This window comes from Sinocyclocheilus rhinocerous, unplaced genomic scaffold, assembly GCF_001515625.1.
Source record: "Sinocyclocheilus rhinocerous isolate Xijiao unplaced genomic scaffold, SAMN03320098_v1.1 scaffold61, whole genome shotgun sequence".
NCBI lineage: Eukaryota > Metazoa > Chordata > Actinopteri > Cypriniformes > Cyprinidae > Sinocyclocheilus > Sinocyclocheilus rhinocerous.
In genome coordinates this window covers 504,704-521,198 of record NW_015640445.1, presented here as the reverse complement: position 1 = coordinate 521,198, position 16,495 = coordinate 504,704, and the positions used below count along the sequence as shown (strand labels likewise).

The 16,495-nt window shown below is 36.5% G+C and overlaps 1 protein-coding gene across 1 annotated transcript; it reads left to right on the top strand.

Moving 5' to 3' along the window:
* The first annotated feature begins 1,021 nt into the window (after positions 1-1,021).
* On the top strand, positions 1,022-12,337 carry LOC107752737 (transmembrane protein 62-like). Its single transcript, XM_016568763.1, has 14 exons — positions 1,022-1,468; positions 2,538-2,649; positions 2,743-2,880; positions 5,555-5,600; positions 5,751-5,892; positions 5,974-6,098; positions 7,480-7,602; positions 7,770-7,925; positions 8,113-8,272; positions 8,704-8,817; positions 9,293-9,377; positions 9,470-9,565; positions 11,707-11,825; positions 11,899-12,337. Exons 1-14 carry the CDS (start codon positions 1,268-1,270, stop codon positions 12,217-12,219), a joined length of 1,938 nt encoding a protein of 645 aa, XP_016424249.1. The 5' UTR covers positions 1,022-1,267; the 3' UTR covers positions 12,220-12,337.
* Positions 12,338-16,495: the final 4,158 nt, after the last annotated feature.

Genomic DNA, 16,495 nt, shown 5'->3' with positions numbered 1-16,495 from the left:
ATTGTGATGAAAGCTTCACTGGTTCAGAACGCTTCACTTCGCCATCACTACGTATTGCACTGATATTTGAAATAAATACATTTATGGACCAGTGTTATTTACGTATCATTTATGTACTATTATAGTATTTCTTAATATTTTAAAATAGGTTTTATTTTTTATTTTCATTTTAGTTTTAATAGTCATTTCGAAATGTGCTTGGCCTTTGTATTATTATTTAATTTTCATTTTATTTTAATTTGTTATATATTTCTGTTTAGCTTTAATAGATTTTTTAGTTTTAGTAATTTTTGTACTTCAACTTGTTCAAACATTAATATTTCAGTTTTATTTCAATTAAGAAATAAAAAAAATGAAATTAAGAAAATGTTTTAAGGAAATTTTTTACAGTTTTTTTTTGTATCAACATTAATCAATCAACATTAAATATTGATTTTATTCGCAGTTGTACATTATTTCTACATTATTTGAAAGGAAATTGTATATTACAAAATAGAAAACAACTGGTTTACTTCATGATTATTTAATGTATGCAATATCATTACAATATTCGTCTTTTTATTACCTACATCCTTCAATGCCGTGTATCAAAAAGGTGCCAGTTGTCTATTTAGCTTGCGTTCAAAAAACAAGAGAAAAACGCAGACTGATTTATAAAAGATATTAAATTGTGCCTGTAATTTAGTTCTTGCCAACAGAGATCATCATAATTTACCAACAAACCTGGTTAGAACCTCAAAATGGTCTAGTAATAAAATAGTTATTAATTTATTAACATCTAATATATTAATATTAATTTAATGTATTTAATATGTATTATTTCTAATATTTTAATATTTTAAATAAAAAAATTAACATGACAAGTCTGAATGGTTTAGCATTTTAAATAAATTGAATATAAATGTATTAATATCTAATGTATTCATATTAGTTTAATATATTATTTCTAATACATTTAATATTTTAAATAAAACAAATTAACACTCAAGTCTGAACGGTTTAGCGGTAACTTCCGGGCCAAGACGAACAGCATAGCTCCGCCCCCTTCGGCCATTTCCTTTCCATCAGTTACATTTCTACGGACAGGATCCTGCCACCCGGAAGTTTCTAATGGATGATGTTGGCGATAACAGCACGCTGATTTGCTCGTCCATTGCGGCTGTGTCTGGCGTCCGCTGAAGCGAGAGCCGAGGATGTAAGGCTGTCTGAATCCCCCATTAGTGTCCTCCAGCACGAAGAAGAGAAGCGCTTGACGGGATCTCGGTGAATGCAGCGTGATATCGGCAGGATGCTCCGGCTGTTCGCGGCTCTGGTCATTATTGTTGGGCTGCTGCTCGCCTGCTTCACTTCCTGGCTGTTTGACAGCTACGACAGCGCCTGGCACCCGAAGCGCAGTTTACATCGGTCCAGAGAGACTGGCCCTCCGTATCCCGGCGGGCAGCTGGACAGTGTGTTCTGGTTTGTGCAGGTGAGCAGAGCTTTAACGCTGCGATGTGTGAGAGGTCATAAAAACCTGTCACCCTGTCATTAGTCTGTCAATGGGCTGATCATGTGATTGATTGGGGGATGGCTTTTATTTTGTGTTCTGCCATAATAATTTATTCGTCGCGCTGTAAAGACGGTTGTTGTGTGAAATATTTAAACACGAAAAGGCCGGAATATTCTAACCTCTAACGTGACATTGTATAGATTAGCTGTATTGTGTATATAACCATGAATACTCAATAAATTGGTTATGGTCACGACGAGACATTAAATGAATGTAATATGGTGTATGTGTGTTACAAAAATTGAAAGGACTTTTTTTTCTTGAGGACACGTCACATACTTCCAGTGATATTGTAATCAAGCATATAGTATACTGACAGTGTACTGATTTCATTGATAAATATTAATATTAATGTGTAACTCTTAATACAAAATATTACGTAGAGCTACAAGAGGTCTTTCCACTAATGGAATTTTTTTAATAGGGTCCAAAAATATATTATATTATATATTATACATTCAGTATTTCTATTTGTGATAGAATAACACAATCTGAGTAACACAATTTAAAGAATGCTGGGACACAACTTTGGCAAAAAGGTATCTTATAATATGTCATTTATTTTAGAGTTAAATGTGTATATATAGTATATTAATTTAGAATAACCGTATTATTCCGCTGTTAGTTAATGATCAGTGAAAATTTTAGAGCTACAATTTTAGTTCATGCATATTTCACACATAAATCTCCTAGTCCTTTTGTAAAATTGTACTGTCATATAAAAAAAAAGCATGTGTGAGGGGTTGAATCTTTAAAAAAGTAAAATTATTTTTGAGGCAAATATTTGTTAATATATATATATTAAAAAAACATTATTAATAATTGGTTCTTCAAATATGAGTTGACCTGTAAAGACACATGGAATAGTTATTTTATAAATAGGTGAGTTTTATGTGTGAGATTTCCAACACTCTCTGTTAACTACAAACATGCCTGCGTGAAACCTCATTATTAGCTGATTTCTAAACATGCTGATTCCTCTGTGCAGGTTTCCGACATCCATATCAGTCGTTTCCACGATCCCAGGCGCATTCCAGACTTCGAAAAGTTCTGTAGTGACACTATTGATGTGATAAAACCTGATCTTGTGCTGGCCACAGGTGAGCTGCCATGCATTACTTACTGTATACATATTCAAATTAGATTTTATACATGCATGCAACATAAACCCACATTTTGACTGTATTTAACAGGGGACTTAACAGATGCGAAGACTCAGAGTAAAATGGGCTCTCTTCAACATGAAGTGGAGTGGCAGGCCTACCACAACGTCCTTAAAAGATCACGAGTGCTGGAACGAACTAAATGGATTGACATTCGAGGAAACCATGGTGATTATTATTTTATTATTATTATTTTAAATGATGATTTTCAAGGCCTGGAGTTTTGAAAATATCGAGATCATTGTCAAACAGGTTTACCCAAACACTCCAACCCAAATTTGTGGTAAAACATAACTATAAAAGAGGTGATTATGAATTTGTATGATGTGAAGCATATGAAAGTTTATGATTTTTAGAAAAAAGTAAGCATGAAAATCCACATTTAAACATAAACCGGGGCAGAAGCAGATTGTACAAAAATGTACAAACGAGTTAGTATGAATTCATACGAATTAGCCACCAATTCGCCAAAACGTAAAATAGTTGCACAATGAAATAAAATTGTGTTGATCACTTGTCTGCCATAGGTCAGTGAAACAGATAGTCCCGCCCCAAAATCACACTATTGGTTGAGCCAATATTGCTGTGTCAGGCTCAAATGAAGTGTTTACACACGTTATGAATGGAGCTCACTTATAGTTGCATATTAAAGTGGGATAGGAAACAAATATTTTAACATGACAAAAATTGTACACTTCATTTTTGCTTTCTAATGTCAGTTGCATCCAGAAAACATTATGAAAGCGTCTGAAGGTTTGGGTGGGAGAGCTAAATAAAGAACAGAAATAAGCTTCCTCTTTGCACGTCACTGTTGGTCAGGGACAAATAATTGTTTGTCTTTGTCCCAGTGTCTGTTGGCAATAAAACAATTTAAGGACATTGAGTGAAGACAGCTGGACACTCTTATGTCACACTAATGACTTGAAATGACTTGATGAAGTATTATTTATATACTGTTATAGTATTTATTAGGGTTGGGTTTTGACACAGATTTCATGATTCGATTCGATTCTCATTCACAAGCTTTCGATTCGATTACCGGTTCGATTCGATTTGATTCAATGTCGATTATTTTGGATATATACCAGGTAGAGTACATGCCAAATTTTCTAAAGGAAAAAAAAATCTCTCAACTAATGCTGTAAAATATACATGACAGTCAGTTGGTGCTACATTACTATAATATCGAAGGTTACATTTGACTGATTTGTTAAAATTACACTTAATGAAGTTTTTAAAATAATAAAGTAACAATTACATAATAATATTTCTACTTCAATTTGGTTTTTTTTAAAATATAAACATAATGGTGGCTGTCATAAAAACTTGGATTTATTCAAACATAAATTAAACATTGAAGAACAGTAAAAATTATAATGAATATGCTATATGGCATATATTTAGCAAAATGCCCCTCTCTACAGTTTATTTTTCTATCTGACTAATGAGTTTATGGTCACCGAATATGTTTTTCTGAGGTAAATGTGATGTTACGTGACATTGTTTACAAGCCATTATATTGACGTCTTTGCGCGGCTGAAACACTGATTGAGCGATTACTTGAGACAGGATACGGATTGTAAAGTTGTACTCTTTCTTTTAACTTACCTTCAGATGTTTAGTCATGTTTATTTTGTGCTGAAACTGGTGTTAATGTGGAGGATATGATTAGTTCACGTGCGCCTCGCGCTGCGTCTGTTGAACTGAGGCTTTTGCGTCTGTTGAAATCTGAGACTTTTGTCTCATTGTTTCATATTAACAGTACCAAAGCACAACGCTCATTGCGATATATTGGATGGGATGTGCCCTTCAACGTTACGTCCATTAACTGAAAACAGGCTAGACTAATCGATTCTTGGGATTTAAGAATCGATATCGTTCCGTAAAAATGAGAATCGATTAATATCGAGATATCGATATTTTTTACCCAGCCCTAGTATTTATACATATTTTGAATTAGCTGTTTTCATTTTATTGTTAAAGTTTTAATAATTTTGTATGTGCTTGTCATTTTTTTTTTGTAATTTTAGTACTTCAACTTATTTAAGTTCAGTTAGTTACAATGGAAACCATTATAAATTGATATAATTTTTTTTCATTTACACATTCCAAACCTATATGTTTTTTTTGTCTGTCAAACACAAAAGGAGATATTTAGATAATTGTTCATGCTGCTCTTTTCCAAATAATTGGTTGCTGATTCAGACTGTAAACCTTGAAAAATGTGCCATAAAAGTACACATGCACTACATTCCAAGTCTTCAGAGACCATTTGATAGCTTTGCGTGAGAAACAGACTGAAATTTAAGTCATTATACTGTAAGAATTATATTTTGCCATAGCTCCACTGGCATATATCCCTTTAAGCCTCTTTTTACAACCAGCTGGGTGTGACACGTTATGTTTCCAATGACAAATCCACGCTAAAACAAAATGCATTGCAGCGCAACAGAATCGCAGCCAATCAAAACACATTTGATGATTAATATACAGTTAAACGGAGAAGGATTTGGACCAATGAGATTTACTATGAACAGATTAAATATACATAAATCTCTCTGTGCAGCAGCTGTGTTTCATCTGATATTATTATATTAATATTTAGCTATGAAGACTGCATCGGCTTTGGTGGTGGCTAATGAACATCTCTAATGAACTCGCATAGCTCGCATTTCATTTTTCCTCTATTCCCATTATCCCATTTCCCCACAGGTCCTGTAACTGGTGTTACATTACGAAAGCTGCCAGACCTGTAACAGGAGCTCCATTATCAGTTATTTTGTTCCCGCTCTTCTTCCATTTCCAGGAAATCTTGACTTATATTTTCTTCTTGTCTCCTCAGATGCATTTAATATTATTTCTCTGGAGAGCCTGAACAATTATTACAGGTCTGTACACATATTACAAATGCAGAACACAATGGCTATAAAGTTACAAGAAGGTTCCGATATTAAAGTCGACATTTAAAAAAAATGCACATTTAATGGTCTTATTGGGAAGAAATGTTGTCTTCTTTATCTCCATTCCTGAATACTTAGGAAATACTCTGCCAATCAGAAAGTTGGATCCTTCCACTACATACACAGAACTCCTTTTGGGAACTACTCTTTCATTTGTGCCGATGCCACTCTGACCCCTGGACCCAAACGGCCCTATAACTTCTTTGGAATTATCAATCAGGTAGGAGAGATTATTTTAGCTTTGCTTATGTAAATGTGATGACAACTTTTCTCTTTGGCTGAAATGTGATGTTCCCCATAGACTCAGATGGACATGTTGGCGACCTTTAGTGAGGAGAGTCTGAACAGTAACAAGTCCATCTGGTTTGGACATTATACCACATCTACTGTCATCTCCCCCTTCCCAGGAATCCGAGAGCTCATGAGGTTTGGAAAAATCTTGCTGTGACAGTCAACCAATCTGAGATTTTCCCCACTGACCGCCCATAACGGCCCACTTAGACAGGAAGAGAGCATGTGACCAGCATATAAAGTGACCAGCAACTGTTCTGTTAGGGGTTGGTTTATCTGAAATTAGATTACATTACAATAAAGGACCAGCATGAAAAAAATAATTAAATAACAGTGCCAAATTTCTAAATATGACTATACTGAAAACATTAGAAAAAATATTAAAATATTTTTAATTACAGCATCAAGTCTCTACAAAAGATTGTAATGAAAACACAAGAAAAACAAAAAATAGACTTATAGACTTTGTTATATATAGACTGTTGTTTCTGTCTGTACAAAAGTAATAATACAAATTATTTCACATACGTAACTCAAAAAATCAGAATGTGTGTGTGTGTGTGTATATATATATATATATATATAGTGGGGAAAATATTTATTTGATCCCCTGCTGATTTTGTAAGTTACAAAAGAAATTACACTTACAAAGGAATGAAGGGTCTGTAATTTTTATGGTAGGTTTATTTTAACTTATATAGACACAGAATATCAACCAAAAAATCCAGAAAAAACATTATATAAGAAAACCTGGTGACCAACTACAAAAAATTTATTACCTCAAGGGTTTCTGCACCAAGTACTAAGTCATGTTTTGCTCGGGGATCAAATACTTATTTCACTCACTGAAATGCAAATCAATTTCTAACCTTTATATAATGTGTTTTTTCTGGATTTTTGGGTTGGTATTCTGTCTCTATACGTTAAAATAAACCTACCATAAAAATTACAGACCCTTCATTTCTTTGTAAGTGGGCAAACTTACAGAATCAGCAGGGGATCAAATAAATATTTTTCCCACTGTATATAATATGTATGTATATATTTGCTACTAACTTTTTTTATTACTTTTTATTTTTTCACATATTTCATTTTATTAACCTGTTAAAACCTTGTAGCCACTAGTTTCTTTGTGATTTAAAAAAAAAACTCCCTCTATGTTGCAAATTAGGAAAAGGACTTACAATTTTTGTGTGCAATATGAATCAGAATCAGTTAGTGACCTGTGGATGGCTTGTGACTGCGCCCTCTGAGGCTGCGACTCGATTTGGGCCACTTTTCAAATGTCATTCTAAATCCGATGTCTTATTTGGCCATCTGACCTACATCTAAACCCTAGAACATGATTGTCTAGCATGAATTCTGGTCTGAAACACTGTAACTATAATGTCATATTCAGTGATGTTAAACACTTGTAGGGAATAATGCTAAAGAGCTAACAAGCGGCATTAGATTGCATCTTATAATATTCATCACATTCTGCTGAATCTCACATTTTATCCATTGTTTTTTACAGTACAGCCGTGGCGTATTTGTGTGGGCACCTACACACACTAGGAGGCTTCATGCCGGTACTGCACAGTCGACATCAAGGAGGCACGCTGGAGTTAGAGCTGGGAGACTGGATGGACAACCGCATGTAAGTTCACAAAGAACGAGGCCCACGCTCAAGGGAATGCTGCATGTTGTAAATATAGCTGACTATGTTAGCAAATACAAGAACAACAGCTGATATACGAGGAAGACATAGCGTTGTGCCTTAGCTCTTATAAAAATGCAGTGACACAAAGTTCTCCCTTGGTTCAGGTACAGGATATTGGCTTTCGACCATGACCTGCTTAGTTTCACTGACGTGACGTTTGAGGACTGGCCAGCTGTGCTGATCACCAATCCCAAAGACGCCCAGTACCTGCACCCAGGAGTGGAGCCTCTGGGTCGTATCGGCAGTTCCACGCACATCAGGTATCTCTGTGTGTGTCCTCTTGAAACTTCAAGCGCTCAGACGTTGACTTATGAAACATTATCGTCTCTCATCCAAACCTCACGTTTATGTTTATTCTCTGCGTGCTTGTCTTGTTCGGTCCTACGAAGAATGTCATAGTTTGAGGTTGCACTAATTGCTCAATGTGCCGTGTGTCGCTTCTAATAGGCTCCTGGCTTTCTCTGAATCTCCAATCACAGCTGTGCATGTGAATGTGGATGGAGTTTCACTGGGAAAAGCGTTTAGCGCAGGGGGTCCTTTATACGTGCTGCAATGGGACCCAACGCTATACACTACTGGACTACACACTATCAGAGTTAAAGTGGAGGTAGGTAATGATTTGAACAAACCCCGATTTCTAGTATTAAACTCGTCACTCATCACTCGTTCCTCAAATCATGTGGCTTATTTAGAAGAGGTGTGCTGTTGCTTCTCTAAACAGTTGGTCAAACAAATTCTGCCTGGTCCTGTAGACTTTATAAGAGTAATATCTGGAGACTAGAATATTATAGAGATGGACTTCAGCAACCAACCAGAAAACACAGAACAACAACATGCCATGTAAACCACTCAGAAAACCTTAGCAACCGCAAAGTAAAACTCTCCAGAACAGCCTAGGAACCACAAAGCAACGTGGCTAAACCACTCAGAACCTTAGCAACTGCATAGCAATTGTTTATTTAAATGTATAGAAATGGTTGTATTGTTTCTTTAAGAAAATGGCACAGTTCTCACTTGTTCTCTGTCTCCCTGTGCCAGAACTCTGCAGGTCGCTCAAAAGTGCGAGAGCAGCAATTCACACTGGAGGAAGGCCTCACTCCCAGCTTCGGCTTCATGCAGTCCTTCATCCTCCTTACAGACCACTACATACTGGTACAAAAATGAAACCAAGTCATCGTGTGGTGGTGAAAAATTGATCTCGCAATAAATATTGAAATGGCTGTTTACTTCACTCTTCAGTTAGTGATAGGGGATAAAAAGGGGGAAAAAGGGATAAAATGAAAATTCTGTCATTAATTAGTCACCCTCATGTTGTTCCAAAAAACGTAAGACCTTTGTTCATTTTCGGAACACAAATTAAGGTATTTTTTGTGAGTAATTAATGACTGATTTTTCATTTTTGGGTGAACTATCCCTTTAAATTATCATAGCTTTAAACATGCCATAATTAATATATTATAGTGGATTTGAAGATTGAAGATTGAAATCTGTGTCTGGGATCAGAATACAACCGTAAAATCTCTACATAAAACACATTTACCACAAAAGTACATACAAAGTTTATAGTTAATAGTTTACTGTTAATGAATATTATATGCATGTGCAATGACTGTGTGTGTTCCCACAGGCTCGGATTGCCTTTGTGGGCATAGCATTTCTAAACCTGGCTGGGCTTGTGCTCTTCAGATTTATGCCTGTATCTTCTACAAGAGGTATTTCTGTTGTCCTGTCATTATAACTGAATATAAATGGTCTTCATGAGCATAATTGACACTTAACACTATATACTCTTATAATCCATCAGGATTGTCTTCTCAAGCGTGGACATCTCTGCATCTTGTTAGTAAAAGCAACACGTTTTTCTATTCTCTGCTGCTGTTCAACCTGTGTACAGCATTAGGTAAGTCACCGCCTGACACCACTTGAACAGTTTCACAAATTGATGGAACATAATGACTTAAACTACCACTGCAGAAGGCCTGTAATGTTTTTTTTTAATACAGAGAGTATTTTTTTTCCATCTAACTATTCAGAAGAGAGAAAGAGTGATAATGACACAATTATTATATTATAGATAATTGCCTCTTAGTTTTTATGAATGCCCATAACCAACCCTTGAACTTAAGGCTGCATAGGTAATCTAATAAAATTATAAACTAAAAATAAAATAGTGAAAGTGCCAATTACAGTATTCAATACAGGTCAACTTCTGTTGCAGCAAAATATGCATATTTATGTTTATGTTTTTTTTAGCTTTGTAACTAATAACAGACATGAGAGCAATGGTTAATCAGGAATGTTAAATGAGTCTATATACCAATCGATATCCTCAACCAGTCTAAATGAGCGAGTTTTAATCCTCATGTTCGGTCTGGGTCATTTTTGAGCAAAAAGAAAATTAAAAACATTTTTTTTTATATGCCTTTGATGAGCCTAAGACTATTATGAAAACATCTAGATAAACAAATACCAATTTTCATGTACAAAATCCATAGAAGAGTCTGAAGTAGGGCTGTAACTAAAGATTATTTTGGTAATGGAGTAATCTGTCAATTATTTTGACATTTAATCGAGTAATCGGGTAATTATTAGATTTTTTTTTGTAGTAATAAAAATAGACCTAAGTTAACAATAGCTATTAAAATTTCTTAAAATACATAATAGCAATGAGGCAATAATATTTAGTTCAAATAAAGTATCAAAAGCAAGTAATCATATGGTTTTATTGAACAAAACTGTTAAAATACATAATGTATTATAAACAAAAGAGCTAACGTACATTACACATTATAAAAAATGACTACAGAGGGCACCAACGGCCTGACGATTGTTTTTACACTTTACTGCGTGATCTAAACCTTGTTTAATGTTGACTAAGCAATATTTAATTCAAGTGTCCACTTAATCTTTAATATTTGACCATTTCTTTACTGCAGAAATGCTTTATTTTGCAATCGCGATTGACAGTTAGCATATTGAGAAAGATAGTGATGTATTCTCCTGTGTTTGCATAGGTTTATAAATGATTTACCTTACAAATCTGAGGAAATGGCACACATTGCGTTCCCAGAGGAACGTTATAATAAACCCAAACTCACAACAATATGCAGAGATGGAGTTTGAGACGCTCCACACATGTAAATGGTAACAGTTTGTGTGGAGCAGCATTTACTGCGATCAAAGCCGCTCCGAGACGCACGGACGTGACCTACAGTACACGTGTGTAAATAATTAAAGCACATATTAAACCTGCATCACATATATTTATTTAATTAAATCGCAGTGCTTGTTAATTCACAATAACATTATGCTTTATGATTTTTAAATGGGTTTAATATATCATGGAGTCTTGGAAAATGGTCTAATAATGCGTTTTATGAATTCACCTCCAGGGAATGCGCCACTTCTGGTATTTTGCCGGGTAGTTGACACGGGCAAAATGCAGTCAAGGAATTTTTTTTAATTGAGTACTTGAATTGAATCGAGGAATCGTGACAGCCCAGGCCTAGTCTGAAGTTACATTCAACTCTATATGGGTCATTCACAATAGATCGTTCACCCAAATGAAAATTTAGCTGAAAATTTTACTCATCCTCATGTTGTCACATTCTAAACTTATATTTATCATAACTAATTGCTCTGTGGAACACAAAAATAGATTAAAAAAAAACTTTTATTGGGCCCCATTGACTTTCATTGTATGGACAAAAAAACACAAAGGTGATTTTCTTCAAAATATCTTCGTGTTCCACAGAATAAAGAATACAGGTCATACAGGTTTGGAATGACATGAGGGTGAGTAAATGATGACACTGACAGAAACAGAATTTAAGGTGTCACTTTTGTTGTGACACTCACAAGGTTACAATCCGAAATGAGTAATCATGATTACAATATCAAGGGAAATTATGAACATAATTGTGTAGCCCTACTTGGTTTGCTCAAGAGCACAGTGAAGATGATCAGGATGAACTCGGTCACAACATGTCCTTGCAATTACTGTGAAGAAAGAACAGTGCATTTTATCTTCTGGTTTTTCAGGTCCATGGATCATTGGGGAAGTCATTGATGGACACAATGGAGCCTGCTTTGCTTTTGGCGTGTTTGTGGATGGCCATTTCCTTGAAGGCAGTCTTAGCTATGTCGTGGGAGTCATACAGGTAATTCAAGATCTAGGTGCAGATCATACTTATCGTAACGGCCAAGTCGTAACATGCCGTCTGTCATCCACAGGTGCTATTCTTCAATATGCCTCTCACTTATTACCTCTGCTGGAGTCTTCACCACAGGTGTCGCGGCACCAGCTTCCGCTCGCATTTCTGTCGGCCGGGCAGCCGCTGGAGGACTCTGGCGATGCACATAGGCATGCTGGTCCTCATGATCTGGCAGGCCTATTCTTGCTACTTCCTGCTGGAGACCTACGGGCTGCTGGCATTCTTCCTCTCTCCCGTACGTAGCTGGGGCCTGCTCATGGGTCTGCTGTTGGTGTACAGGGCATGGTGGGGAACACCTCCTAACTTCTCCGGTGGCAGCAAGACCAACCGGCCATCGTGACGGTGACAGTTGAAGAGAGGCCTTCACCTGCATCGTTGTTTTGTGCCAAGCTCTTCCCTCCATTCACCGCTGTCTTCACGGTCACCAGATTGCCAATCCTTGCCATTACACATTAGGATAGAGTAGGGTGACCATACGTGCCATTTCCCCAGGACGCGTCCTGGCCAGGATTTTGATGTCATACACCGATCGGTCTGCACACGCAAACAAAGCCAAAACCTAGATATTTTAGGCAATATAGAAATCCTGGCCAGGACGCATCCTGGGAAAATGGCACGTATGGTCACCCTAGGAGATAGAGAAAATAGTCTTTAGTTAATATGGAGCGATGATGGCATCACACGTGGATGACGGAGCCATTTCAAACCTGGTTCTGATCCTCCTTTGACACTAAGACACGTTGGTAGTTTTTTATAGCCAGTTCCCGCCATTGTGAACCCAAGCAGTGTTGAAGTCCAGATGTGTGTGGTTAAGCATACCTATTACTTTGATAAACTGCGCATTATGTACAGTACTCGTCCAATTATGTTTGTTTTTATTTGTGAGAAGCAATCAAGAAAGGAATAAGACTGCCTGATATTCTTAATGTTTCTGCATGAAACTGCCACCGATCAGTCAATATGGATACTCATATTGTTTTAATGCATATAAACTACACTGTAAAGAGGGGATTATATCATTTTTACACCTGTAGACAAGGTATAATATGTGAAGGATAATTTAAGGGATGAAGCCAGTCATTATTGGCTATAAATTTTTATCCACCAATGAAAGTAGTTCCAAAAGAAGCCAAAGCATCAAGCTTCGCATGTCACCAAGCAACACACAGATTTAAACCGTGTATGGAACGCTGCTCAGCCAATCAGATTAGACCAGGGGTGTCCAATCCTGCTCTTGGAAGGCCAATATCAGTTTTGCTCTAGGGCTGTCACTAACGATTATTTTGGTAATCAAGTAATCGGTCGATTATTCTGACGATTAATCGAGTAATCGGATTATTGTATTGTAAAAAATAGACCTAAACGAACAATAGCCTTTAAAATTACTTTAAAAAAAAAAAATATATATATATATATACACTAGTCAACATTTGAAGTGGATCAAAACCTTTAATCAAAGTTGTCCTAAAACCTAAAAGCAAAATGCGTTCTTGTCTTAGGACACCTTTGAACTTTTTTGATCCACTTCAAATGTTGACTACTGTATAATAGCAATGAGGCAATAATAATTAGTTCAAATAAAGTATCAAAAGCAAGCAATCATATGGTTTTCTTGAACAAAACTGTTAAAATGCATAATGTATTATAAAGGAGCTAACGTACATTACGCATTATAACAAATGCCTGCAGAGGGCGCCACTCACATATTGACCAAACAACATTTAATTCAAAGGTCCACTTAATCTTTTATTTTTGGCCATTTCTTTACGACAGAAATGCTCCAACAATTTCTTGAATATGTCGACATCAAATCTCAGAGCAAGGGTTTAAACTTTTATTTTGAAATTGTGATTTACAGTTAGCATATTGAGAAAGACGTATTCTCCAGTGTTTGCGTAAGTTTATAAATTATTTACTTTACAAATCTGACGAAATGGTGCACATTGCATTCCCAGATGAACGTTATAATAAACCCAAACTCACACACATGCAAATGATAACAGTTCGTGTGGAGCAGCATTTACTGCGAACTGAACCGCTCTGACATGCACTTATGTAGCCTACACGCATGTAAATAAAGCGGATATATTTAATTGAGTCGTAGCGTTTGAGAATGCACAATAGCATTATGCTTTATTATGATTTTTAAATGGGTTTTATATATCATGCAGCTTTGGTAAACGGTCTAATAATGCATCTCGTCGGATTCTCGTCCGTGGAATGCGCCACTTTGCCGGTTACTCGACAAGGGCAAAATGCAATAGAGGATTTTTAAAAATCGAGTACTCGAATTGAATCAAGGAATCGTGACAGCCCTATTTCGCTCCAACACACTTGCCTGGAAGTTTCTAGTGAGTTTGAAGACCCTGATTACTTTGGTTCAGGCGTGTTAAATTAGAGTTGGACCTAAACTCTGCAGGACACAGGCACTCTGGGAATTGAATTTGTCACCCCTGGATTAGACAATCAGGACTCTATAATGACTAGATGACTGTACATTATCCAACTTATTACACCGCTACTTAACAAAATAAATATTGAATTTGAGCTCTTTTTATTTTATTGCAAACTGCATCATGATAAAAGGGACAAGAAATTGCCTTGGACAATGTTCAATTGTATAGTTTAAAAGTCATTGTACAAAAATAGTTGACACAGAATGCCAACATTGACAAGAATATGTCAGAATTAAAGGGATAGTTCACCCAAAAATGACATCAGTTACTCAATTAATTCCATACCTGTAGGACTTTAGTTCAGCATTTATCAAAACACAAATGAAGATGTTTTAAGAGAAGCTCAACCATACTTGCTTGATGCATGAGAACAAACCAAACTTTTCAAAGCAGGAAAGGTTTTTTGGAATTTACTTTCAATGGAGGGACAGAAATCTTTCAGTAATAATTAAAACATCTTTATTTGTGTTTCAAAGATGAACGAAAGGGTTTGGAATGACATAAGCATGATGAACTAACCCTTTAAGTATTTCGAAGAGCCGTGTAATAGGTTTTGGTGTGGAACACAAAGTTGGCTTTTTCCCTGCCCGACTAAGTTTTATCCACTGTCTGAAGTTGTAAGAACTTCAGTTTGAACAACAATTAACTGATTATACATATTCAAATACATATTCCAAAGAATGAAACCACTATATTTATATAGATGAGCATGAATGTAGAACATTTTTGTTGCACAGTCACAGTTAATACACTTAATAATGGCCACTTCAACACATGCTGAAGATTAAAACCAGATGTTTTGGACTGCTGAAGGGAACATCCCAATGTAGCATATAGAAGAAGACACGGAACACATGGAAATAGTCAAATGTGCACAATTCTGTTACATGTTTATTAGAGAAATGTTGTGAAGCAGCTCTTTTATAGTTGGTTTTTCACAGTTGCAGACCACACAAACACAATGGCCATCAGTTCGTTTGAAAAGAAGCTCCGAGTTGTCATTGAGGTCTGTCCACTTGACAGGTGACAGAAAGAGCTGTGACAAGAGTTTCTGGTGGATTCACTGACATTCCTGTTGTTTCAGGTCACTCAAGGTCTCTGTTGTCTCTCAGGAAAGTAAAGACTTGAACAATAGGCTGCTCTAGTTTGTCTTTCAATGCCCTGAATGTTATTTTGAAAGAGTTTTGTTGCAGTTTTAAGGCACATGATAGTGAGAACGAACCTTTTTAGAATATTCCACATTTACTCAGTGTGTTAATCTAGATTTGTGGTGAACCAATAGGACTTTGAATGTTTGATGATGAAATACAGTGGGTACGGAAAGTATTCAGACCCCCTTAAATTTTTCACTCTTTGTTATATTGCAGCCATTTGCTAAAATCATTTAAGTTAATTTTTTTTCCTCATTAATGTACACACAGCACCCCATATTGACAGAAAAACACAGAATTGTTGACATCTTTGCAGATTTATTAAAAAAGAAAAACTGAAAAATGCTCAGTATTTAGTAGAAGCACCCTTTTGATCTAATACAGCCATGAGTCTTTTTAGGAAAGATGCAACAAGTTTTTCACACATGGATTTGGGGATCCTCTGCCATTCCTCCTTGCAAATCCTCTCCAGTTCTGTCAGGTTGGACGGTAAACGTTGGTGGACAGCCATTTTTAGGTCTCTCCAGAGATGCTCAACTGGGTTTAAGTCAGGGCTCTGGCTGGGCCATTCAAGAACAGTCACAGAGTTGTTGTGAAGCCACTCCTTCGTTATTTCAGCTGTGTGCTTAGGGTCATTGTCTTGTTGGAAGGTAAACCTTAGTTCCAGTCTGAGGTCCTGAGCACTCTGGAGAAGGTTTTCGTCCAGGATATCCCTGTACTTGGCCACATTCATCTTTCCCTCGATCGCAACCAGTCGTCCTGTCCCTGCAGCTGAAAAACACCCCCACAGCATGATGCTGCCACCACCATGCTTCACTGTTGGGACAGGTGATGAGCAGTGCCTGGTTTTCTCCACACATACCGCTTAGAATTAAGGCCAAAAAGTTCTATCTTGGTCTCATCAGACCAGAGAATCTTATTTCTCACCATCTTGGAGTCCTTCAGGTGTTTTTTTAGCAAACTCCATGCGGGCTTTCATGTGTCTTGAACTGAGGAGAGGCTTCCGTCG